Source organism: Callithrix jacchus, chromosome 11, assembly GCF_049354715.1.
Source record: "Callithrix jacchus isolate 240 chromosome 11, calJac240_pri, whole genome shotgun sequence".
NCBI classification, from domain to species: Eukaryota; Metazoa; Chordata; class Mammalia; order Primates; family Cebidae; genus Callithrix; species Callithrix jacchus.
In genome coordinates, this window is record NC_133512.1 from 18,506,744 (window position 1) to 18,534,411 (window position 27,668).

The 27,668-nt window shown below is 39.8% G+C and overlaps 1 protein-coding gene and 1 long non-coding RNA gene across 44 annotated transcripts in view; one reads left to right on the forward strand and one right to left on the reverse strand.

Moving 5' to 3' along the window:
- Positions 1–25,530, forward strand: part of LOC108592824 (uncharacterized) — a 41,508-nt gene extending 15,978 nt beyond the window's left edge. For 4 of the 9 annotated variants that reach the window (XR_013523871.1, XR_013523873.1, XR_013523872.1 and 1 more), the window contains 4 exons: positions 1–18,188; positions 19,566–19,708; positions 20,015–20,154; positions 25,170–25,530. The exon at positions 1–18,188 is cut by the window's left edge. This is a non-coding gene — a long non-coding RNA (uncharacterized LOC108592824). Of the gene's footprint in view, positions 18,189–19,565; positions 19,822–20,014; positions 20,155–25,169 lie in introns of all 9 variants that reach the window. The other 5 variants (XR_004727863.3, XR_008473302.2, XR_013523874.1 and 2 more) reach the window with 4 other exon arrangements.
- Positions 1–27,668, reverse strand: part of COBL (cordon-bleu WH2 repeat protein) — a 288,078-nt gene that overhangs the window by 138,197 nt on the left and 122,213 nt on the right. For 16 of the 35 annotated variants that reach the window (XR_013523869.1, XR_013523868.1, XM_035253433.3 and 13 more), the window contains one exon: positions 21,904–22,001. Coding sequence is in view for 33 of the 35 variants with exons in the window: in XM_035253433.3 (XP_035109324.2) it covers positions 21,904–22,001 (98 nt within the window). In the remaining 2 variants the exon portion in view is untranslated. Of the gene's footprint in view, positions 1–10,669; positions 10,745–21,903; positions 22,002–25,989; positions 26,035–27,668 lie in introns of all 35 variants that reach the window. The other 19 variants (XM_035253421.3, XM_078342448.1, XM_078342447.1 and 16 more) reach the window with 3 other exon arrangements.

Here is a 27,668-nt window from a genome sequence, read left to right on the forward strand (position 1 = left end):
ATGGACAAAATGTCTCCAGACAGGTTTATTTTGTTGTTTGCTTGTTTTATGAGGCAGTGATTTTTTAAAACTCTTTAACCAAAAGAAATTTAACTTTATGGTATCAAGCAATGCAGAGATATCTGATGAAGCATGTGGTAATACCTTTAGATAGATCAAATTTATAGAATTTGGATTAAAAAAAAAAAACCAAGAAACCAGCAGGGCCCATAAAAGGCCAGTTACTTTCAAAAGTTCATTCTTCAGAGAAAGGCCTGCTGTGACTTGTCTATTAACCTGGTGAATAACAGAACCAGGATTAGAACCTGGGTCACTTTAACCTACATCATAACATTTGCACTTCATCAGGCTGAAATAATAATTTCCTTTGCATTTTTGTGTGCTGAATTACAGATTGACTCAGGTACCTTGTCTCATCCGTAAGCACACTTTATCACTGCTGTTTGTGTGACTTAGGAAACAGACCGGAGAGCTAACCCACACCTCATCACTAATCGGCATCCACAATCAGCTATGTGACCTCCTTTTGTCTTGGGGTCCAGATGTGTGGAATGACGTTAACTGCAGTGTAATCTGCTTCATGCTGAATCAATACTGACCATGTCCCCACTAAGCCAGATCCCCACAGGTGTCCAGTTAAACCCAGTGGGTTTCACAGCCTGAGGCACACTTTCCTTCACAGATGCAGAAGGGAGTGTTCTCTGGAAACTGTAGAATTCCAGGAAAACTATTTAAAGTTAGTTGAAAGATAAGAATATTTACTATGATTCAAGCACCCTTTGATTAAGACAATGAAAATGTATCTTGGAATAGAGTATGTTTCAGCTTCTAAGAAATGTACTAACTTTTCCAGGGAAGATAGTTGACCATCTACATTAGGGTATTTGAAAAAAAAAAAAAAACACGCAAATCTATTTTCATAGACTCTTCAAGTTATAGACATAATAAACCACTTACATTTTCTCAAGAAAAAATAGTACATAATAATATCTGCAAATATTTTCTGGAAGACTCCGGTCAGGTTTACTCACCATTTCAGAACATTTTCTACTGTGTCAGATGAGCTACATAATTTCTAATCCCTAACAGGAAACTACAAGGTGGTCACTGTGTAACAGATGAGGAAAGTGAAGACAGGTTCTGCATGCTGGGCTGGAATTGAAAGCTGGGCTTTAATGCCCCAATGATTAAAGCCCGCACTCAGCCTCCATCAGGCTAATGCTCCTGACTCTGTGCTCATCAGAGATTCGCTATTAGTTGGAGCTGAAGCAGTTACATTGTTTCCGCAAAGACATAGAAACAGCCAGCAGAGGGAGCACCAATAAAACCCATATTCACTGCAATTTTTCTTGTAAAGTATTAAGTGCTGTGCTAAGCTAAGCGCTAGGCTAAGGAAGGAAGGAATTCACAAGGAAGGATCAGTGTTACATTTTACCACCGGATATGCACAAAAGGAGTGCCTCTCACAGCCCAGACAGTGTAACTAAGAAAAGGAAGAGTTGCGAAATCTCTTAAAATAGAGGACATTGAAAGCAGCAGAAGGATGATGTGATTCATGCCTTCCTTTGATCCTTTCTTCTGGTGAGATTAAGCAAGCAATGGCATCAAACGTGCAGGCTAGGATCGATGGCTTGGAAGAAATATTTAGAAACAAAGGCGGAGCGCTCTTAAGAAATGTTATGTCGCCAACATCCTTAATTGAAGAGAGTATCATATCCAACAAAAATAAGTAGATAGACCTCTAGCATTTGGACATTTTCTGTGTCCATATAAGGAAGATAAAATGATCTCACTTAACTAAGCACAGTGCCTAGGACAGACAGGACGAAAGCTGCAGGCATGGTTATCACTGGGAGCCATTATTATTTTAAGTGCTGTACTGTCCTAGGGCTTGGAACCCAGTATGTTCTTATTTATAAGTTAATTAATCTATCATATCAAAGCCTTACTTATTACTTTGATTCACAGGAAAAGTCACCCTTAATTTCTAAAAATGGAAAAAATATACTCCAGATAACACCTCATATCAATAATATAACAAATTTCTTCCTTCTTTCACAGATTCATAGTATTCAATCATGTGGATATACCCCATCTTCATGTACCATAGCTTCATCTACCAATCCCCTCCCAACAGGCATGAACGTTGCTTCCACCTCCTGTTGTTACAAATAATGCCACAATAAACAGCCTTAGACATGAATCACTTTCTATTTTTAACAGTGAGTCTTGGGGTAGATTTTTAAAGTAGGATTTCTGTGTCAAAACCTAAATGTGTGTATAATTTGTCTAGATAGTGCCCAATTCACCACCATAAAGGTGGCACTTTGCATTTTGCTCAGCAATGCATTTAAGGGCCCCACAATTAAGTGAAAAGGGTGTAGTAACAACCTTTTGGGCTTTTGCCAATCTCATAGGTGACGAACAGTAGTTCACTGTAGTTCATTTACATTGCTCCTCAGGAGTATGTGTTTTATTTCTTTATTTATTTTCATTTTCTCTTTTTTTGTCATTCAAGAGAGTTTTTTGTTTTTCCTAAAATCAGATTCATTCATATTTTCTCTGAGGTCAAATTTATCAATGTATTGAAAGGGATAATGACAGAGAACATCTTAAACCTAGAGAAAATTACCAATACTCAAAGAAGGTTATAGGACACCAAGCGGATGTAACCCAAACACTACCTCAAGGCATTTCATAATGAAACTCCCAAAAGTCAAGGATAAAGAAAGGGCCCTAAAAGCAGGAAAGAAAAGGAACAAATAACATACAATGAAGTTCCAGTATGTCTGGCAGCAGACTTTTCAATGGAAACCTCACAGGCCAGGAGAGAGTGGTATACATAATTAAAGTGCTGAATGAAAGAATGCTTTTACCCTTGAATAGCATATTCAGCAAAAACACCCTTCAGGCATAAAGGAGAAATAAAGACTTCCCCAAACAAAAGCTGGGGAAGTTCTCAAACCTGACCTATAAGAAATGCTAACGGGAGTACTTTAATCAGAAAAAAAACCAGACATTTATGAGCAATAAGTAATTACTTGAAGGTACAAAATTCACTGGTAATAGTAAGAAGACAGAAAAACACAGAATATAACGCTGTAACTATGGTGTGTAAACTACTCTTATCCTAAGTATAAAGACTAAACAATGAACCAATAAAAAACAAATACAGCAACTTTTAAAGACACAGACAGCACAGTAAGATATAAATAGAAACAACAAAAAGTTAAAAAGTGGGGAGATGAAGTTAAGGCATAGATTTTATTCCTTTTCTTTTTGCTTATTTATTTACTTATGCAGTGTTGTGTTAAGTTTTAAGATAGTATTTGCAAGCCTCATGGTAACTTCCAACCAAATAACACACAATGATAACAAAAAATAAAAAGCAAGAAACTGAATCATAGCACCAGAGAAAAACACCTTCACTAAAGGAAGATGGGAAGGAGAGGGGAGAGGAATAGAGGGGAGGGTAGGGGAGGGCAGGGGAGGGGAGGGGAGGGGAGGGGAGAGAAGAAGGAGGGGCCAAGAACAAATAACAAAATAACAGCACTGAGTCCTTACTTATCAATAATATTGAATGTAAATATACTAAACTCTCAAAAGATACAGACTGGATAAATGAATGAAAAAACAAGAGCCACTGATCTGTTGCCTACAAGAAACACACTTAACCCATGACAATACACCTTAACTAAAAATAAAGGGATGAAAAAAGATATTCCATGCCAATGGAAACCAACAAAAGAGCAGAAGTAGCTATACTTAGACAAAAATAGCTTTTAAGACAAAAGTTACAAGAAGAGACAAAAAAGGTCATTATATAATGATAAAAGGGTTAATTCAGCAAGATCAAAAAACAATTTTAAATATATGTGCACCAAACACTGGAGGCATCCAGATATATTATTAAAGCTAAAGAGAGAGATAGGCCCCCGTACAATAATATCTGGAGACTTTAAAACCCCAATTTCAGCACTGGACAGATCTTCCAAACGACAAGCAACAAAGAAACATCAGACTTAATCTACAGTAGAGACCGAATAGATCCAACAGCTATGTACAGAGTATTTCATCCAGGGCTGCAGAATACACATTCTTTTCCTTGGCTCATGGAGGACAGACCATATGTTAGGTCACAAAACAAGTCTTAAAACATTTTTAAAGACTGAAATAATATCAAGCATCTTCTCTGACCCCAATGGAATAAAACTATAAATCAATATTAAAAGGAATTTTGGAGAAATAATGAGAATTAAACAACATGCTCCTGAATTACCAGTGGGCCAAGGAAGAAATTAAGAAGGAAATCAAAAACTTCTTGAAATGAATAACAATGGAAACACAACATACCAAAACCTATGGGATATAAGAAAAGGAGTACCAAGAGGGAAGTGTGTGCCCATATGTGCCTACATTAAAAAAAGAGGAAAAACTTCAAACAAACAATTTAACTATGCATCTCAAATAACTAAAAGCAAAAGCAAACCAAACCCAAAACTAGTAGGAAAAACAAATGATAAATATCCGAGCAGAAATAAATGAAATTGAAATGAAGGCAATAATGCAAAAGATCAATGAAACAAAAAGTTGATTTTTTTACAAAGTTAAACAAAATTAGCAAATCTTCAGCCAGATGAAGAAAAAAAGAAAGAAGATATGAATAAAATCAGAAATGAAAAAGGAGGCATTACAACTGATACTGCAGAAATTCAAAGGATGATTAGTGGCTACTATGAGCAATATGCCAATAAATTGATAAACCCAGAAGAAATGAACAAATTCCTAGACACATACAGTGCACCAAGATTGAACCAGGATGAAATCTAACACTGGTTCAATCACATTAATAACAAGTAACAATATAAAGCCTTAATAAAAAGTCTCCCAGTAAAGAAAACCTGAGACCTGATGGCTTCACTGATAAATTCTATCGAACATTTAAACAGGAATTAATACCAATCCTTCCCAAACTATTTCAAAAAACTGGGAGGAGGGAATACTTCAAAATTCATTCTATGAGGCCAATATTACCCTGATAACCAAAACTAGACAATGACACATCAACAAAAGGAAAGTACGGGCCAATATCTCTGATGAATATAAATGCAAAAATCCTCAACAAAATACTAGTAAACTGAATTCGACAATATATTAGAAAGATCATTCATTGTGGCCAACAGACATTTTTCCCTGGGATGCAAGGATAGTTCAACATATGGAAATCAATCAGTGCGATACATTATTATATCAATAGAATGAAGGATATAAACCATATGATCATTTCAATTGATGTTGAACAGGATTTGACAACATTCAACATCCCTTCATGATAAAAACCCTCAAAAAACTGGGGATAGAAGAAACATACCTTAACATAACAAAAGTCAGATACAATAGACCCACAGCTAGTTTCATACTGAATGGAGAAAAACAGAAAGCCTTTCCCCTAAGATCTGGATTATGACAAGGATGCCCACTTTCGCTACCGTAATTCAACATTGTACTGGAAGTCCTGGCTAGGCAATCAGACGAGAAAGATATAAAGGGCATGCAAATTGGAAAGGAAGAAATCACATTACCTTTGTTTGCAGATGACAGAATTTATATTTAGAAAAACCTAAAGTTTCACACCCCAAAATTTTAGAAATAATAAATTCAGTAATGTTGCAGAACACAAAATCAATGTATAAAAATCAGTAGCATTTCCATTTGCCAACAGTCAACAATTTGAAAAAAAATTTTAAAAGTAATCACATTTACAGTAGCCACAAATAAAATTAAATACTTAGGAACTAACTAGAGAAGTGAAAGATCTCTATAATTTAAACTATAAAACATGATGAAAGAAATTAAAAGGATACTAAAAAAATGGAAAAATATTCCATGTTTATGTATCGTTAAAATGTCCATACTACCCTAAGCAATCTACAAATTCCATGCAATCTCTATCAAAATACCAATGACATTCTTCACAGAAATAGAAAAAAAATCCTAAAATTTATATGGAACTATAAAAGAGACAGAATAGTCAAAGCTATCCTAAGCAAAAATAACAAAACTGGAGGAATCACATTACCTGATTCAAATTATACTACAGAGTTATTATAACAAACACAGCATGGTACTGACAAAAAACAAACAAACCAGACACACAGACCAACAGAACAGAGCAGAGAACCCACAAACAAATCCACATACTTATAGTGAAGTCATTTTCAACAACGGTGCCAAGAACATACACTGGGGAAAACATGGTCTCTTCAATAAATGATGCTGGGAAAACTGGATATCCATATGCTGAAGAATAAAATTAGACCCCTACCTCTCACCATATACAAAAATCAAATCAAAATGGATTCAAGACTTAAATCTAAGACCTGAAACTATGAAACTCAAAAAAATTGGGGAGAATCTCCAGGATATTGGTCTGGGCCAAAACTTCTTGAGCAGTACCCCACAAGCACAGACAACCAACACAAATATGAACAAGTGGTATCACATCAAGTTAAAAAGCTTCTACAAAGCAAAGGAAACAACCCACAGAACAGAAAAAACATGTGCAAACTACTCATTTGACAGGGAGTAATAACCAGAATGTATCAGGAGCTCAAACAAACTCTGTAAGAAAAAGTCTAATAATCCTATCAAACAAATAATGGGCAAAAGATTTAAATCGACATTACTCAAAAGAAGACACACAAATGGCAAACAGGCATATGAAAAGATGATCAACATCACTGATCATCAGGAAAATGCGGATTAAAACTACAATGAGATATCCTTTCACCTCAGTTAAAATGGCTTATATCCAAAAGACAGGCCAAGAATGAATGCTGGAGAGGATGCGGAGACAAGGGAACCCTCATACACTGTTGGTGAGAATGTAAATTCTCATAACTATTATGGAGAACAGTTTGGTGGTTCCTCAAAAAACTGAAATGGAACTACCGTATGATCCAGCATTCCCACTGCCGGGTATATACCCAAAAGAAAGAAATCAGTATACTGAAGAAAAATATTCAAAGAAATCAGTATATTGAAGAAATAGCTGCACTCCCATGTTTGTTGCAGCACTGTTTACAATAACTAAGACCTAAGTGTCCATCAACAGATGAATGGATAAAGAAAATGTGGTACATATTATAAACCAAAAATGAAATTCTAGGGCCCTAACCATCTGAACAGATCCCTCTTCTCAGCCAAGGGGATTCCAGAGTTAACTTGAAAATCTAGGTCAGGCCATGATGGAAGAGAGGGTTAGACAGGCCTCATTACATTCTCCAGCATGAACATCAACACAGACCTTAAGTCTGATAGGAAACATTTACAATGTATTCTCTCTGAAGCCTGCTGGCTTCATCTGCATAAAACTTTGGCCTCCACACAACCCCTTATTTTAACCCAGACATTATTGATAATAATGCTTTCAACAGACTGCCTATTAGAATATCTTTAAATCTACCTATGACCTGGAAGTCCCCCAACACCCTGGTTCAAGTCGTTCCACCCTTCCAGATAGAACCACTGTGAATCTTACATGTATTGATTGATGTATTATGCCCCCCCAAAATGTATAAAAGCAAGCTGTACCCCAGCTCCCTCAGACACATGTCGTCAGGACCTCCTGAGGCTGTGTCACGAATACATCCTTAACCTTAGCAAAATAAACTTTCTAAATTGACTGAGACTTGTTTCAGTTACTTTTTGGTTTACAATATACACAACGGAGTGCTAGTTAGCTTTGAAAAAGGATGAGATCTTTTCATCTGCTACAACATGAGTGGAACTGGAGATCATTCTGTTAAGTGAAATAAGGCAGGCACAGAAAGACAAATGCTGCATGTTCTCACTTGTTTGTGAGATCTGAAAGTCAAAATGACTGAACTCATGAACAGAGAGTAGACGATGGGACAGGCAGTGGGGAACCCATCGGGGAGGTGGGAATGGTTAATGGGTACAGAAAAATACATAAAGAATGAATAAGACCTACTATTTGATAGCACAACAGGGTGTCTGTAGTCAATAATTACTTACTTGTACATTTTTAAATAACTAAAAGAGTGTAGCTGAATTGTTTGTAACATAAGATATAAATGCTTAAGGGGATGGATGTTCCATTCTCCATGATGTGATTATTTCACATTGCACGGAGGTAACAAAATAGATCATGTACCCCATAAATATATATACCTACTGTATACCTACAATTAAAAATGGATTTAAAAAATTTATCAATGTTTTCCAATATCACATCTAAATTTTTAGTCATAGTTAGAAAAGCATTGTCTAATCTGATTTTATAGATGAATTCACTTATATCTTCTGCTAATATTTATATGGTTTCCATTTGTCCACTTAGAGTTCTGATTCATTTGATGTTTTTTCCTACCGTATACTATGAAAACACATAGTTTTCTTTTTCCTTATGGCTATTCGATGATCACAGCTCTACTCATCAGTTTATTTCCCCATGGGTTTGACGTGCTGACCCTTTTATATACCATGTTTTGATATGCAACCGGCTCTACATGTTCTATTCTGCTTCACTGAGCTACTGTAATTGCACTTATAATTATTGTAATTATAAAGGTGTTAAAATCTATTTTTAAAGCTGGTAAGGCTTAACTATCCCTCATATTTTTCTGGGTTTTCCTTATTCATGCTTGTTTATTTTTCTAAGAACACTTTATAATTAACCTAGTTCTAAAACAAAACCTGACTGATACTGTGGTGTGTGTGTATATGCATATATACGTACACACGTACATACATAAATATATGTATATATATCACATATATACATACATATACATAAATATGTGTATATATATCACATATATACATACATATATATATATACATAAAATAAAATATTATTTAGCCTTAAAAAAGAAGTCATTTTGTGTCAACATAGATGAAACTGGAGGACATTATGTTAAGTGAAATTACTCAGACATAGAAAGAAAAATATTCCACGCTCCCATACGTGGAATCTAAAAAGTTCATCTCACAGAAGTAGAGAGAAGCTGGGGAAAGGAGACGAGAAGAAGGATGGGGAGAGGTTGGTCAACAGGTACAATGTTACAGTTAGGAGGAACACTCTCTGGTGTTCTATCGTATAGTGGGGTGACCACAGTCAATAATAATGATTACACATTTCAAAACAGCTAGAAGAAAGGGTTCTGAATGTTCTTACCAAGAGGAAATAATTAATGTTTGAGGTGATGGATTTGTACTTTTCCTGATGACGACTACACAATGTAAACATGCATCAAAACCATCGCACAGTACCCCATAAATATGTACAATCATGATGAATCAATCAAAAATAAAACCAAATTTTAAAACAGATTTAAAGAGCCATTGCCACACCTCTTTCCTCCAAAAGAGTATGTAGAGCAAAAAAGCAGTAAGTATAATTGTCACTGGGTGAGTTTTAATACAGCATCTGTTTTCTCATACAATATCCAGTGCGAATGAATAACAAATCACCTTGCAAGTCAGATGGCCTCTAGATTTTAGCTACTGACAAATTTGAAAGGTAATCTAATTAGGGTATAGCTAAAGAACCATTCGAGATAATTTTTGAGGCTAGGTCTCTGTGATTTTTGGCGTGTCATCCTGAGGACTTAAGAACTTAAAGGCACTATCTATGTCAAGTATTACTTACTTCAATAGCAATGAAGAGGCCCAGAATTAATGTTGAACCCTTCTGGCTTTATCAGTAAATCATGTGCAAACACAATGGATATATGGAATTTTTAAAATTGTTTTTCATCTTATTAATAAATGTCTTTTCAAGGAAAATTTACTTTCCGTATTTAACAATTCTATGTCAACAGCTGTAATATATTTATACTGTTTTATTTTGTGAGAACTCAGCCCAGAAAAATATTTTTCTACTTCCAGTTTTATGATCACATCAAATAAAAAATATAGACAGATATTTTAATTTTATAACATATTTTACTTCAAGTAATTATTAAAGATTTTCAAGCATAAAATATGAATTGAATAGAAAAAAATTTTACACAGGGACTGACCTGGAAATGTGAAATCAAGAAAAAGCGAAAATGTAAACTTTCTTACTGATACAGACGAGCTTGTCCATGCCATTTTTAATAGGTGATGGTAAACATCCAACTTTTATTAGATACATGTAAAATGTCAGTATTTATAAGATGTTATTATGTTCTCTCGAGTATTTAAAAGTATGAAGAAACTTTATACATGCTAACTGTGCAATGTGAGGGCACAGGTGGTTTTCAGAAATCCTTTCAAGGGCTCTGTGAACAGAGGGTAGGCACAGAGTTTAGCAGCTGAAAGCTATGGGGCTGGAAAGCAGGACTGAGCAGCTCCAGAACCACCAGGCTACCCCTTATGATGCACGGCGGCAGTTTCAGGAAGCACGAATTCAGTGACCCTAATGAAGGCTTCTCCTCATCATGCTGACTGCCAAACAGAAAAGTAGAAGCTAAAATATTCCACATGTTCCAAAAGTAGCATGGGCAACTAAACGAAAAACAGGCAGCTTCCAACTCTATCTAGGCTATGGAAAACAAACCACCGAAACGAAACTAGCCCATCATGTCACCTCTGGAAGGCTGCGCAAAGCAAGAAGTTCCAGGCAGTTAGCAGAAGCACCTGCCGGGGCCTTAGTACTCACGTTCAAAACCCTTCCCAGGGCAGCCCTGGAGGCGTCCTCATCGCTGTCTGCACCCGACAGCACAAGCTGCTCAGCCTGGAACACAAGCATCAGGCCACGTCATCTCCAGGTTAAAGTTCAGACAGAAAACACAATCCTTAGTGATCTTTAAGGCAAAAACACCAGTGTGGCCACAAGGCAACAAAACCTTCACTTAATGGCTGTGATCTTTGCCACTCTGCCAGCTTCTGAACAGACCTGAACCAAGTGCACCCTGATTTGGAAATCACAATTTTGAAATCCACACTCATGGGAATGTGGATTTCTTTTCTTTGTATTTTTTGTTTGTTTGTTTTTTTTAAGCATCTCTTTAGCTTAAAAAATATGCGGTTTGTTCTTGTTTTTGCTTTTTGTTGCTGTTGTTGAGACACTGTCTTGCTGTGTCACCCAGGCTGAAGTGTAGTGGCATGATCTCAGCTCACTGCAAACTCTGCCTCCCAGGTTTGAGCAATTCTCCTGCCTCAGCCTCCCAAGTAGCTGGGAACACAAGTGTGCATCACCACATCGAGCTAATTTTTATATTTTTAGTAGAGACAGGGTTTCACCATGTTGGCCAGGCTGGTCTCAAACTCCTGACCTCGGGTGATCTGCCCACCTCATCCTCCCAAAATGCTAAGATTATAGGCATGAGCCACCTCGCCTGGTGAAAATATGTAATTTTAAAACAGTAGTGGGCCTGAAGTGATAGAGTTAGGTCAGCAAGCAAATTAATTAGGTTTTGAGGACTTCAAAGTTTTAATCACTGCCCAGCTAATTAATTGGGTATATACAGAAAAATTTCACCAAATACCTCACTTCCTATTTTTCAGAAAAGAAACATGGTAATGTTTCTCTCCATTGCACCAAAATCATCTGATATAACTGGAAAATTCAATTCCCGTACCCCAACCTGGCCTCCCAAATGAGAATCTTCAGGGATATGACCCAAGAATCCAATGTTTAAACTAGGTCTCAAGGTGATGCTTAGGTATTTTTGAGAACTGTTGTGTTAGGAGAATAAATAATGTCGAGATGATACAAAACTATAACACTTTAAAAACTTGAAAACACAAAAGCTTTAAAACAACAAAGATATTTGCTATCATCTTAGCCGATAACATTTCCCTTTAAGTATATTTCCGATTGACATTTTATACACACATTCACACACAAACACATATACACATATATCTACCATTTTTTTCCTTTAAGGTGATATAGGAAAGAGTCAGCTTAGGTTTTAAATGCCTCTATCATTCTCCGTTCTTAGCATCTGTTCACTGAGACCTCTGCAGACTGACTGACATCACAGGATTTTATGAATCATTTTTTAAAAGTATTTGTTTCAAATCCTTTTTCTTGATAAAGAAATTGATACCACACTATACAATGTAAACCAGTGATTAACAGCAAGGACTTTGGAAAGACAGGCTTGGGTTTGAATTCTGGTGTTTATGAATTCTTGCACTTACTGCACTATGCTCAGCTTGCAGTTGCTCAGCCTTTTCCCGGGAAAATGGAGATGATAATGCCTCTCTCACTAGGTTTCTAGATAAACTGAATGAGGCTGCATTTAGCACAGTATCTCAAACAATAAAAATCAAGAGAAACGAGAAGCTAAAAAGTTAACTCAAAACAACAATAACAAATTATCTAATAAAGATAAGACTTTAGAAGGGATGTCTAGAGCAAAATACAGTAAAATAAATGGGAAAGAAAGTTATAAATGAAAGATAACGTACAGAGAAATGAAAAATACTTCTAGCAAGTTCAGGACAGCGAGAAAGAAAACAGACTTTGTATCTGAGAATACAAGCCCCTTGAATGATCAGAACCAGAGAGGCAGTGAAATGCACAGCAGTCACATCTAACTCCGCCCTTGACCCAAATGGCGACCTCTTCAGGCCACCTGCTACGTGGGCTTCAGTCTGACACCACGGAGCCATAAAATGCCACATGCTGAACACCGTAACTCTCACCCTATAGCTCAATAAGAGCCAATCACTAACTAATGTCATCTCTGTAAACCAGTGACAGTGGAACAACTTTGTATCAGCCCACTCCTTGTCCCCCTTTGCCTTTAAAAACCTTCTTAGAACCAAAGCTGAATGGAGCCCTCTCCAAGGCAACCTGGAAGTGTGTCCTAGGCAGTCAGGCTCAACTTTTGCTCAATAAACTCTCCATATTAATCTTGCCTCAGTTTCTTTTTTTAGGCTGACATATCTGGTATAAGTCGGCAGGATTCAGAGTGATCCTCACACTAGCACCCAGAGTTTTCTCTCAGACTCAGCTCTTCATACCAGCAACAGAATGGGTCCTCAGCTCCAGCAGACCCCAGGGTGCAAAGGGCGAGACCTTCTCAATCTGGACTGCCTAAGATTTTGAGGTGAGGCCTAAGCTTTGCGTGGGCTGCTCTTTCCAATGCTCCCTTTCTGGAATGGAGGCTCTATCTTTGCCTTGCAGGCAAGTGATTCAGGTCTCAGTGATTAAAAAGGAAAACTACCTTTTCCACCTTGGGGCAGGTACGTCAAGGTACTGGCAGTTTAGCACTGGTGATTTCACTTTACATGGCATGCTTTTAAAACTGCAGCTGCTTTCTACTATTTGTAATTTGAACTTGAAAAAAATTGTGACCAATTCCTATTAGTTTTATACCAAAAGGTATATGAAGGTGAGTTCTCTCGCCCCAAATTAGATTTGAGAATTTTTTTTAGAGCTGTCCTTTAACGCCCCCAGAAAAACTCTTTAAACATCTAAACTGTCTGCAGACCTTTCTCAGTCCCTTGGAAATGTAAATCTCTCCAGGTCTTAGAAATGTTAACATGCATGGTATTAGCAAGGCAGCATTCCAGCTGAGAGCAGGCTTGATACACAGTTCATGTTTGTTGGACATACTACAACATTTATTTCCTCGGTGGATACCTTTTGCTCAGGAAAGAAACATTTATAAGAAATTAATTTGAATTACTTGTCTCGGATACTCAATAATGCTATCTACTAAAAGAAATCAAAATATTCCTCTCTAAGTACTAGGGATTGGGAGCTGAAGAAGGGGAACATCCAGGGAGACGCTGCCCCTTCCCCTGCTTGCCTGATGGCAGAATGGCAACTGAGAAAGACAAAGGTTTTTCTGCCTGCCATTCCCACCTAAAGATAGGCTCCTTTATAAGACTTGCTTATGGGCGCAGAGACAGCAGTGCCAGGGAATCTAGGTGCAGTCTTCATTTATGCCGTAAGTTTACCTTCCCACCTTTTCCTGCCTTTTGGCACCACCCCCACAGGCAGCTTTTGTTTTCCTGTCATTTTCACTGTCTCTTTAAAGCCTCAGTCTGGACATTGTATCTAGACGGTCAGCTGAGAAACTGAGACCCTAGGGAATATGGCTGGCCAGGGCAGATTGAGGCTTTAGCCCATTTGTAGCTAGCAAAACCTTCCTTCTTTAGAGCTGTCTTTCTGGTGGCTCTGTGTTGTACCTCTTTGGAGATACTTGACAAGTCTCTGGTTAAATCATAACCTTCATTAATGCCTGTTGGTTTTGGTCAGTCACTTGGAAAGGCACCTGTGGTTTAAGAGAAAAATAAAAATAAAAAAGTACAAAAGCAGGGATATTGGCTGATTTGTCCTGGCTGAAATCTCATAAGAGATTGAAAAGATTTAAGAGCTCTATAGTCAAAAGGTAACTTAGTAACTGATATTTGGAATATATATAGTATACACACACACATATACATATACACTATTTTTGAGTCCTCTGTTCTCTCCATAAGTTTCTCAGGTGACTGAATTTCTTTTCTTAAAGCCCTGCTAGCCACATATACTCCCTAGGTCTGCTTCTCTTCGAGGATGTGATTTTTGCCAAAGATAATGCAAAATTCATCGATCTTTACAAGAGCTTAAATTCTCTCTCTGCTTTGAAATGTAAATTTGTTACCTTGTTCTCTAAAATTTTGTGAGGGCTTTAGACACATGAAACAGATAAACTTTAACTTTTTCCATTTATGAAGGCACAGTTTGAATCCAACTGTCCTTTTGATTAGTGAATTCTGTCCGACTCATGGCTAAAATCTTAAAATCAAAGCTATGAAATCTTTATTTTTGTCTATGTTTTTATGTACATGGCTGTGTTTGTATATTGTCTACATGGTACCAAGTGACTGATAGTAAATCAGTTCTCATAAATTAAGTAAATAAGCCCAAATGCTTTTCAAGTTCATGTGACTTAAGTAATCTTTGATTAATAAGGCTAGTTCTAAGATTGCTGGTAAAATAAAATAGAAATATTTTCAGAATTTAGACATTTTTGCCTGGGTGTACTAGTGAAATAGGTTTAGGCTATTTCTGCTAGGTGTTTAAGGTCATCAGATTGTTGCTTCTGTGATACTGTTGATACTTGCATGATTCTGGGGTATAGACAAGTGGACACAGGAAGGCCTGGGGACATGCGATGCCTGAAGGACCCTGGCCAACAGCTGCGGGGAGGAGCTACACCACATGCCTTCCCTGGCTCACTTGTGCCCCCTGAAAATGCTGGGAGAGGTCGGTTCTCCAGGCATTGCCTTCATAACTGTCCTTTTTTCTGGGTTCTGTATCAGGGTACATAATTAAAATTGCTTACTTCCTAAGACTTTTCACAAATATTTGGGATACTAAGAGTTAACACAAATTAATATATGTAATTAAATCTGCTAGATAAAAGAGAAACAATTCTGTGTGCAAAGAGCACAAGAAAAGTAAGATGCATTTTTGCTTTTTAAAAAGGTTATGGGCCAGGTGTGTTGGCTCATGCCTATAATCCCAACACTTTGGCAGGCAGAGGTGGGCGGATCACTTGAGGTCAGGAGTTTGAGACCAGCCTGGCCAACATAGTAAAACCTCATCTCTACTAAAAATAGAAAAATTAGCCAGGCATGGAGGTAGGCACCTGTGATCTCAGCTATTTGGAAGGCTGAGGCAGGAGAATCACTTGAACCCAGGAGGCAGAGGTTGCAGTGAGCCAACACTGTGCCACTGCACTCCTGCCTGAGTTACTGAGCAGGACTCTGTCTCAAAATAAAATAATAAAAATAAAAATTTAAAAAGGTTATAAAAAAGACATAAAAATATGTGTTTTTCTTGGCTGGGCACAGTGGCTCATACCTGTAATCCCAGCATTTTGAGAGGTCAAGGTGGGTGGAGCACATAAGGATCAGGAGTTTGAGACTACCCTGACCAACATGGTGAAAGCCCATCTCTACCAAAAATACAAAAATTAGCCAGGCATGGTGGCTTGCACCTGTAATCTCAGCTACTCAGGAGGCTGAGACAGGAGAATCACTTGAACCAGGAGGTGGAGGCTGCAGTGAGCCAAGATTGCACCATTGTATCCAGCCTGGGCAACGACAGCAAAACTCCATCTCAAAAAAAAAAAAAAGAAAAAAAAAAAGAAAGAAAAAAGAAAAAAAGAGAAAAAACACGGCTTTTGTTAAAGGAACAACAATTTTGCAATTTAAAGGTTGTTTTAAATTAATGGAATACAAAAATGATAGATAAAACTTAATGGGCATAGGTTAAAAAAATTTTAAAATTATAAAACATTATAAAAGGTTTATAGAAACTTATCTGTGCAAAGCTGAATGAGTTGGATGGATCTGTTTATAAGGTTTTATTAAAATTAATAAAGGACACAATATTAATAACATATAAATACAGTGGTAAAATTTGGTTCTCTCTTTTGAACAAGGTTTTCATATTGTATTGATAATGGATAATAAAAGGTTTTTATTTACCTTTTGAGTAAGCTGCAATACAAAAAGGAGAGAGAGGAAGACATACGGTGTCATTATTAGATCTTTTCTTGATTTGGAAAACTGAGTCTCCTCTTTTCTTTCCTTCTTTCTTTCTTATTTATTTATTTATTTTTGAGATGGAGTCTTGCTCCGTTTCCCAGGCTGGAGTGCAATGGCACCATCTTGGCTTATTGCAACCTCCACCTCCCGAGTTCAAGCAATTCTACTGCCTCAGTTTCCCGAGTAGTGGGATTACAGGCACCTGCTACCACCCTGGCTAATTTTTGTAGTTTTAGTAGAGAAGGCATTTCACCATACTGGCCAGGCTGGTCTCGAACTCACCACCTCAGGCCTTCCTCGGCCCACCTCGGCCTTCCAAAGTGCTGGGATTATAGGTGTGAGCCACCATGCCTGGCCAAGTCTCCTCTTAATCAAAGAGCAAATGTTTTTGCTTTTTGAAATCTTTGAAAAACGACTTTGACTAAATGAATATTATTTTACTGTGATCCCATTTTGAAATCAAGTGTTTCAAGCCTTCGACATCTGACAAACTTCTTGAAATGGAATTTCAAATTCTAACTGAGTCTTTTTTCACACTGAACTAACTTCTGGAGATTAGGCCTTCTGGAAACACAAATAGGGACCCTCGAAGTCCAAGAGAGGCGTATTAGGCATATTTGGTATGTGAAAATGATAGTGGAAGATGTTTAACTTTTTTTTTTCTTTGAGGGGACAGAGTCTTGCTCTTTCACCCAGGCTAGAGTGCAGTGGCACAATCTTGGTTCACTGCAACCTTCACTTTCCAGGTTCAAGCAATTTTTGTATTTTAGTAGAGAAGGAGTTTCACCATGTTGGCCAGACTGGTCTCAAACTCCTGACCTCAGGTGATCCGCCTTCCTCAGCCTCCCAAAGTGCTGGGATTACAGGCGTGAGCCACCGTGCCCTGCTAAGATATGGTGTTTAACTCTCTTCAAGCTATTTTTGTATAAATATGCTATTAATATGCATTCTATAGTTGTATAAGATACTTAAAAATTTGATGTGTCTTGACATAAACAGTGAATTGCTTTATTCTGATGCTCTCTTTTCTTAAAAGTTCTTTGTAAAGCTAAAGCATTGTGTCTTCAAGGAACCTTATGGAGAAGATAATGAAAGCACTCTGAATACAAGTTTCTGATAATTTGGAGATCATATCATTGAACAAGGCAAAAAAAAAAATCCAGAAATCTGATGAGTTCATAAAGATTGCTAACGCAACCTCGAGCAGAATAAAAGTTAAGTACATGACACTGAAGTGACAGAGCACTGAAATAATTCTTGTGACTTGTTTTTGTTTGAAACACAGTAGATTCTTTTCATGTTTTATTTTCTAGCATCAAGAAAACTTTTTCTTTTGAGCTATTTATAGCTTATAGCAATTGGGTAAAGTATACTATTGTGGGCAAAGGGAGGCATTTATCTTTCATTCTACTTGATTTTTCCAAAATTTAGAAACTATTTTCATTGTGTGGCAATATAGTTACTTGCATAAGGTCAATACAGGTCTGTGTTCTTTCGTAACAGAGGGTGCTGAAACCACTAGTTATTTTACCAAACCTTTGACCGGAATGACAGGTTTTCAGACATGACCGGATGGCTTTGAGGGACTGAAGTTGACTTTATAGCCAATGGACTTGGAAAATGACTGGCCTGGTTCCTTGTCCACATGGTTTCCTTACAAGGTTGCTGACCTTGTGGTAAGTAAAAGCATGTCACTTTCTGACAGGCCCAATAATCTCAAGATATTTTAAGATCTCGAGAAGAAAGAAATTCACCCAATTCATACAGGTATTACTGGCACAGTTAGATGGTAAATCCTTAACTTGGCTTCCTAGCCACAGGAGCCTTTTAAAAGTCTAATCTGAGATTCCTTATGAAAAAGTTCCAGCAAAGCCAACTACAATGAGCCAGGAAGGCCACTCTTCTTGCTGCTTTTTATGCAAATAAACATGACAAGTATAGTAAGTGTAAAACTTATTTTACAAATAAACTGGTTTTTCTACGATTTATCTTTGGTAAAACTGGAGGAACTGGAGAGAGAAAACCATGTTTCAAGGGGCCACCTATCAGTTCCAGCACTGACTATTGCTTTTGTGATACTATTTGCCTACAATTTGGACTGAAACCTGAATTATTTCCTGGCTACACCAATTCTCTAAAGAAGCAGCAGGATGTCACGTTCTGCCTGATGTTTTCAGTTGTTCCCTAATGGGATGCAGGTTTGTTTGATCTGGCATGTAAATTATCTTTCTGACTCTAATCCAACCCTGTGTGTGTTATGCTTCTACTATTCAGATTATTGATGCTATATAGCTCTCGTGGTTTTATTTCTTCTGAGAAAACGAAAACAGTATTCCAAAGACTAGAGATAATTCAACAAGCAACAGCAGCTAATAAATTACTGACGTGACTGAGGTTTCATTCTCGCCACTCTGTAATGCCACCCTAATTTGGCTTTGGGTTCTCTTAAAATTCCACACTAAAACCTCTTTCCTTTCCTCCCTAACATGGGACAGAGCTACCTGAGAATGACCCTTCCCAGTGACAAGGGAAACCTTGACACTCAGCCTCTAATCGTCAATGCTCTCAAGAAGAAATATTTTTTATTGAAAGGGGAAATGAAAAATAAATAAACGTTTCATCTACAGAATGTGAGCCCCTTTTAATTGCCAGGCCCAGGGAGGTGCTGCAATGCAGCGTGGTCATGACCCACACCCCGCTTGAGCTAAATAATTACTCCATAAAGCCAACTGCTACTTGAGCTCCAATGCTGACTGACTTTTATGCCAAGCGACTACAAAATGGAATATACTGGACACCAGAACTCATCTGCCATAGTTCAGGGGTGTATAGTCAATCAGTAATCAGCATTCTTTCTGTAAACTAGTGACAATCCTCATCAAAGAACTTTGTGTCAGCCACACCTTCTTGCTTTTTGCTGTAGAAAACCTTGTAACTAAGACTGAATGAATGGAGCACTTCCCAAGGCAAACAAAGTGGGTCCCAAGCTATAGTTCTCAACCTTGGCCCAGATAAACTCTCTATATTAATTTTGAGTCTGTTTCTTTCTTTAGGTTGACAATGGTGAAAAACAGAATCCGGCGACAGGACTGGATCGCTGTCTGCGCCTTCACTGTTGTGTTGCCACGTGTGGTGTCTCCCCACCCCCTGAACTATCAGAAGCCGAGTCATGGTCCCCACGTCTCCAGCTCTTCAGGTGATCTTATTTTGGTAAAAGCAAGTCTTTCTAGATCTTTAACTTGGTTTTTCTGCCCATTCCATCTTTTACAAGGAAGAAGACACAAAGAGAACAACTAATTGAGGTCTAAGGTGAGGAATGAGGAATGGTGGATTTTACTGTGAATTGGTGTTGTGGGGATCAAAGAGGACAAGGGTGAACACGGTCTCAGCCAATTTATCTCAAAAATGTCAGGACCAACAACAAAACAACATTCATAGAGCGAGCGAAATTCAAATGCAAAATTCTGATTCTGTTTTTTTTTTTTTTTTTTTTTTTTTTTAGATGAAGTCTTGCTCTGCTGCCCAGGCTGGAGTACAGTGGCGTGATCTCAGCTCACTGCAACCTCTGCCTCCTAGGTTCAAGCGATTCTCCTGTCTCAGCCTCCTGAGCAGTTGGGATTACAGGCACCCGCCACCAAGCCAGCTAAGTTTTGTATTTTTAGTAGAGGCAGGTTTCACTGCATTGGCCAGGCTGGTCTCAAATTCCTGACCTCAGGTGATCTGCCCACCTCAGCCTCCCAAAGTGCCGGGATTATAGGAGTGAGCCACCATGCCAGGCCACAAAATTTTAATTCTGTAACTTCAAGTAATTCTGACAGGAAACGAGAGGAAGTCAGGAGAGGAGGAGGGAGAGGAGCAGGGAAAAGATGGGGAGAGGAAGAGACAGTTGGGGAGACAGGGGGGATAGAAAATGTCAGGGCTGAAAAGGTCCTACCTAGACATGTATGGGGTACAGATTTTCGAAGGACATGCAGAAACATGGGAAAGCACATACAATCAGTCATGTGTAAGAGAATCACAAAACCATTACTGAAGCTTCAGCAGATGAGAAGAAAAAATAATCTGAGGTTTGTGAAAAACTCTTACTCTTAAGGACAGAAGTCTCCACCAGTTCAGCTGAGCTCCACTGGACCTTCTGTTCTCATGTGGTTCTCACCCTCCTCTCCCCTTCCCAACCACCACAGAGCGAGAGGGACGTGCTGGGTCTGCACGCAGACACGTCTGTGTCTAAGCCTGGAACGCTAAGAAATTTACTTTATTTCTCTGAGCTCTGATATCCGCATTAGCAAACCTGGGTGAACCACAATTCTAACAGCAGAGGCTGCACCACACGTCACTGAAGGGCAGGAAATCAGATGTCCAGCCTTGGGCTAGATGCACCTATCTGCACCATAGCACTGAGAAAGTCTACACACGAACGTGAATAATAGATGCAGGAATCTGCATCATGGCGCTTAGAAGGTCTGCACACAAATGTGAGTCTTAGATGCACTCATCTATACCATGGCACTGGGAAGGTATACACACAAATGAGTCCCCAGTCCTCACGTCTCTTCTAGAAATACACAGATGGAGCAACCGAGCTGGTGGAACTAAAGCCTAACATTCATTTGAACAGTTTTGTCTTTTTCAGTCTTATGTATTAGTAAGGATAAAATACCAGATATTAGTAAAACATGCTTGTTAAATATAAATAGGGATAATGAACATTTTCTTCTCTCGGTAGTCAGAAGGCAATACCAAGATTATAATTAATTATAAAAATCTTCATTTTTATTTTGGGTACTGTGACTTAATGACTCTATACTATTGTATCCAAAATACGACTTTGAGATATATATAATAAACACCAACAAGAGCAATAATATTAACTCACTACGTAGTATATTCCCAGATCGTATCAGGAGGACCAAAGAATATCTAAAAATTACTAGCGAGCAGACCAGTTCAACCACAGATGCTCTTCTCTGCCACGAGGCATAAGCCACAGTTCACTGACAGCAATATTGACTATTCACATTTAACTAGAACATGCATTCACTCATTCACTAATCTAAACAAGGTTTACTGAGTTTCAGCCACAGGCAGAGTTCTGCAGATGTACCAGAACACCCACAGGCAGAAGGGCCTATGGCCATGGTCATCAGGAACCCACAAGCTTCCTGCGCCCCTAGTGAATAAAACACCATCACGCAAGATAACTCCTTTCAGGATCAAGCATGGAAGTACAGCTGTCATTCCAGTGCATACTCATAAGCTCCCTTTAACCTGAAGGAATTAGTATTCCTAAATAGAATTATTCAGAAAAGTTCCAGGACAAGTTGATGCATATATCTTAAGACACTATTTCTTTTACATGATACAAAATCATAGGTGTATTTAATCCATTACCTTACTATTGCTTCTTTTATTAACTTTGAAAAATCCCAGAAATTTTTTCTTCTCTTTATCTGTCTCATCATTGCCAAGTGATGATTTTCTAAAGGTTTCTGGAAAAAAAAAAAGCACTAAGTTATTTTTCAGCATTTGAAACAAGAGATTAAATACTTCACTTTAAAAATCTTACTAAATGAATCCTTTACTCTAAAACTTTTGTTCTTTTAAGAGAGGGAAAAGCATCTATTTCTTTCCAAGCTGTCTGAGCCACCTCAAGGCCCCAAGCCCATTTGGGAAATCACTACAGGTTCTTACACAGTCTTAGGGATGATGGAGGCATTTTCTCTGGGTGTGGTTGTCCCCTTTTTGGAGAATGACAAAATAAAGTCCTAGGGCAGAGCTGTCCAATAGAAAGCTAAACCAGACCACATATGTAATTTTATGTTCTCTAGTAGCTACATAAAAAGAACCAAGTAAAATAAATTGTAATAATTTCACTTAATCCAACATATCTAAAATATTATCATTCCATAATAATATAAAGTATTTTATATTATAAAGCAGTCAATATAAAAAGTATTGATGAGACATTTTACATTGGTTTTGGTGCTGACTCTTCACAATCCAGCATGCCTTTAGGCTTACGGCACATCTCAGTGTGGACTGGGCACCTGCTAGAGCCACACGAGGCCTGTGGCTGCCAAATCAGCACAGCTCTAGGACTGTGACCTCAGTGCAATACACCTGCTTTAAGAATCATGCGTGAGGTACACACTTTAACTAAATCAAACATATCAGCAGCCTTCCTGCTCATTTCCAGAAAATGGAGGAACAGCGAGGAGCTCCCCAGGTGGTACTTGACACAACTGCATCAGATCTCCCAGGAGCCACATTTCCAGATTTTCCTTCCTCTACGGCATCCAGAATGTTTCCTTTCAAGTTACATTCTCTAGGGGGCAATTATTTTCTTCTTTCTTTTTTCTTAATGAATTTTTCTTCATTAGGATTCTAGAGCCAGGTTGGACCCTTCCAAATTCCAGACAAGCACACTGCCTTCCAGCTGACAAGGCAGCCATGGGCCATGGTTCCCAAAGCAAAGTGGAAGCTGTAGCATCAGCATTGCTGGGAACTTGCGAGAGATTCCAATCCCTGGGCCCACTCCAGAACCCCAGAATAAGAAATCCTGGGTGCAGGGCCCAGTGCTACACAGTCAAACTAGCCCCTAAGGAGGCTTAAGCTGAGGGTCTGGAGAATATCACTCAGGGAGTGGTGCTGACAGGTTAAGAGTGCCCATGTATGCGGCACACTTGGGGAAACCACTTAGCTTCTCCAAGCCTCAGCAGCTTCATCTGCAGGTTGGGGGTGAGTGCGCTAACTGCACAGGACAGCGCTCACACAGCTCAGCACACTGCTCACTAGTGTCATGCATTTATTTGCTCAGGAAAGGCCTCTGTCATTACTTCATTCCATTCTTCTCTGTCAGGGCATATGGATATGACAAGAGGAGAGAAAGTGTAGGTGTTCCTGGATGACAGAAAAATGATTTTTCCCCAATCACTGCCAACTGATTGACAGCAAGAACTCTAGTCCATTAGTGGCAGAATCACGGGCTGGGATTTTACAAATTCTGCCATGAGACCATCAATGCAAACAAGTTCTCGATCTGCTACTATATGATTTCACATTTGAGTTAGAGAACACACACAGCAGTCAGTGCATTAATAACACAGGCGTGAACACCAATGATGTCCGCACAGCAGAGCGAAAACCCAGCACACACACTCCTGAAATCACTCCGTAGGAGCAAAGGTGCATGTCCTAGCCGTTAGGGCAGGGCCAGGACTCGGTTACATGCAGGAGGCTCCAGCTGAGGCCCCAAGCAGGCTCCACATCGCATAGTACCCAAATACACAGTACCCACAGTACTCCACATCGCACAGTACCAGAGGGCCCGCTGCAACACGATGTAGAGGCACTGATGCACACTGCAAAGTTAGTCACAGCAAACCCTCTATTAGGTACAGAGCTATAAAGAGGAAAATAGAGCACATGGTTAAGACGGCATCTAAACTATTGTATGCCTTAATATGTTTGTTTATAACTGAGGATGTTTTCAGAATTGAGTGATATGTGGCATAGACCAACGGATGCTCGTGAACTGACGACGGGGTTACGTTTTCAGTTCATGATGGCTTTATCCAGACGTGACCCCACCATTAAGTCCAGGAGCATGCTGAATACACACCACTTTCACACCATAGTAAAGTTGAAAATCGTAAGTTGAGAAATTGGCTATTAAAACAGATGGCATCATAGTGTCCTACTGATACACAAGAAGTAGAGCATGTTCCTGGGACACAAGCTATATTACACTGACCAGAGAAAGGACAGACTGCATCAGATTTCTCTCCTTGAATGAGGACAGTGGCTGATCACCACCCCTAAGGACTGAGGTCAGCTCCCTGATGAAGGGTCCAGGACAGTCCCGGCACCAGAACTGCCACTAAACAGTGGGAGAGATACTTTCTCATGTAGCTACACCTGCAGTTGTGTGGAAGCACCAGGAGCCTGAGACTCACAGTGCTGAGCTGGGCCTAACACCGATGGTCTATTTTTAGAGGTGAGGCTTTGGTCTCAGTCACTGACTGATGGGGCCTCCTATGAGGCCTCTGAGCCTCGGGAGACACTGAAAAAGAACTGGTTTGGGAGCAAAGTAAGAGAATTCACTGTTCCCATCAGCCGAAATGTCCAGAGGCTGCCCGGCTCTATAGCAGAGCAGCAATGAACAACTGATGCATGGCCAGCCCTTGGGAACATGGTCAAGTGAGCTCTGGAACCCACGGTTCCAATAAGTATAAGCTGAGTGTGGCTTTCATTTTGATTGAATTTACTCTAAGTTAAAAGTAATTAAATTTTTATTGATAAAAGTCAGGGCATACAGACATCACAAGAGGAGAGAACGTGTAGGTGTTCCTGGAGGGCAGAAAAATGATTGCTCCCATATCACTGCCAACTGATAGATAGTAAGAGCTCTAGGCCATTGGTGGCAGAATCACGGACTGGGATTTTACAATACAAATTCTGCATCAGACCATCAACACAAACAAAAAATGTGGACTAATCATTTGCATATTTGTCCAAGGGCAAATGTTCAAGGCAGTAAAGAGGGGAACTTGGGGGTTTGGGAGCAGCTAGTTCCCACCTAGGGCAGAAGTGTTTCAAAATCTGAATGGCCAAGCTGACAGCAGCACACTTAATCTGAAAGTTTTACTGTCCTGCAGCGTGACAATGATCTGGAAAATAAAGACGAACTGCAGAGGGGCAGAGAAGGATGAAGGACCCCTAAAGACCAACGAGTCCAAACCACTCACTTGTCCAGAGGAGGAGACTCAGTGGCCAGAACATGGCCATCGAGCACATAAATGGAAGTGGGGGCGGGGACCAGGTCCACATCTGCAAACGTCCAGTGGGCATTCTACCTACGTATATGCACGTGTGTATGTGAATAAGTACACACACATATGTATCTGTATATCTGTCTATGTATACATATAAACATCTGTTTCTGTATACCTCTTTCTGTACAGAAATCTCTCTATGAGAAACTTTTAAATAGATGTCAGAATAAATGCAAAATGTGGATGAATCCTTTCCATGTTTGTCTATAATAGAAAAGGTTAAACTACAAAATCCACACTGTTCCAAATTCTGTAGCATGCAGGATGGCCTTCAGGGGCAGGTAAGCACAGGCAGGTGGAGGTGGAAAGGAAAGGGCGCCTCTCCTGTATGCACCACTTCTGCTCCGCCGTGAAATTCTGGGCAACAGAATCTGTTTTCTATAACAGCCTCCCTCATTCCTCATCAATTAGAGCCACACAGCAAATTCTCACACAAGAAGCATTCTTCTCTGAACCAACCAGAAAATCAAGAAACCAAACCAAAACTTCATGTCAGCCTGGCATGCACCCTCAGAAGGGCCCCAAGTTAAACTTCCATTCCTTGGACTCTGGCACAAAAACGTCACCTCCGTGCAGCTCTGACCCTAGAGCCATGCCAAGTGCAGGGTCAAAGGAGAAGCAGGAAACCCTGGGTTTACTATACCTTGACAGCTCAGGGAAGGCTCGGACTGAGTTTTGGTCAGAAGAGCTGGAAAAGGCAGGCAATGAGAAAGTGAGGTCAGGCTTCAAGATGTGTGGGAGCCCCTAATCCAGGCCTTGGCCCTCACAAGCCTCAGAGGAGGACAGTCCTGCTGCAGCACTGAGAAGGCCTCCTGCCAGGCCAGCTTGCCTCTCTGGGCTGGCCCTCTCGGAGCCACAGCTGCACAGCCTGCTAAGTGCCACTGTGGACGCAGGTGGCAGCAGAGACCTTGGCTTCATCAACATGCCAGGGGAGGGTGGGCCTCTGCCTAGCAATGCCTCGCCTCCTGCCAGCTGCACTTCTGTTCTCCAGCAGTGGTAGGGCTCAGGAGTGGATGCCTTTCCCTTTCAAGTGCAAACCAAGAGGAGTGAAAGCAAGGGCTCCTCCAGCAGCACTCAGCAGGCCTGCCCAGGACAGCTGCAGGGGAGAAAGAGAGCCTTGGGGATGGCCTCTGGACAAGTGTCTTTTCATCTCAGATAACTGACAGTGAGCAGGAGGCAGGCACTTGGCAGGGATGGTAATCAAATGTCACAGCTGGCATGGCATAGGCATGTCAGGTGAAAGGGGTGCTGGCCCCGGGGCTGGAGCAGGACCTCCATGGTGGGGAGGCTCATGGCGTGTTGGAAGTGGGGTGGGGAGGGCCAAAATGTCCAAGGCAGTAGAGAGGGGAACTTGAGGGTTTGGGAGCAGCTAGTTCCCACCAAGGGCAGAAGTGTTTCAAAATCTGAATGGCCAAGCTGACGGCACCAGCATGTTCTGCTCTGGCCTGTGTGTGGATCAGAAGAGATGCTTTGGTTCCTGACCACATGAACGCTTCAGCTCCTGCAGTCCCGATGACCATAGGCTTGCCTGGGTCCTCTCCTTCACAGACAGGCAGGTTTTATATGACTTCTCTCAGGTACAGGTTCAACATCTACCTTTCAAGATACATCCAAGTGGTGGCACGTAACAGAAACACTTGTTTCTGTAAGCTTTCGTGTTTCAGATACCTGAATATGGAGCTGTTTTCCTTTTATTTTTCTTTTTATCTTACCAAATGGAAGCTGCTTCCAAAGAGTCATGTAAACCAAATTTAAATAGGGCTGATATACCCAGTGCCACCAGGCCTGTGCAGGGATGCTGAGAGTATTTCTGTCTGTGTTTTAAAAAGACACTGGATAAAACACAAGATGCATTATTCTCAAATGTCAGAGTACTTTTTTTGAAGGAATAAATAGTCCCTGTATCTTATACACAATTGAGCCAAAACCCTCTCTTGAATATCAAATCAGATCTAGGTGCCAGCTATGCAGGAAGACAAGGGCTGACTTGCTGGGGAGGGCTGACTTGGTGGGGAGGAGACAGGCTGGACAGAGATTCCACCTATGACCATGGATTTCACAATAATATGGTATCAAGAAAAAATATGGCTGAGTGCAGTGGCTCACACCTGTAATCCCAGCACTTTGGGAGGCTGAGGTGAGCAGATCACCTGAGGTCAGGAGTTGGAGACCAGCCTGGCCAATGTGGTGAAACCCCGTCTCTACTAAAAATACAAACATTAGCCAGGCATGGTGGCAGATACCTGTAATCTCAGTTACTCAGAAGTCTGAGGAAGGAGAATTGCTTGAACCCAGGAGGTGGAGGTTGCAATGAGCCAAGAC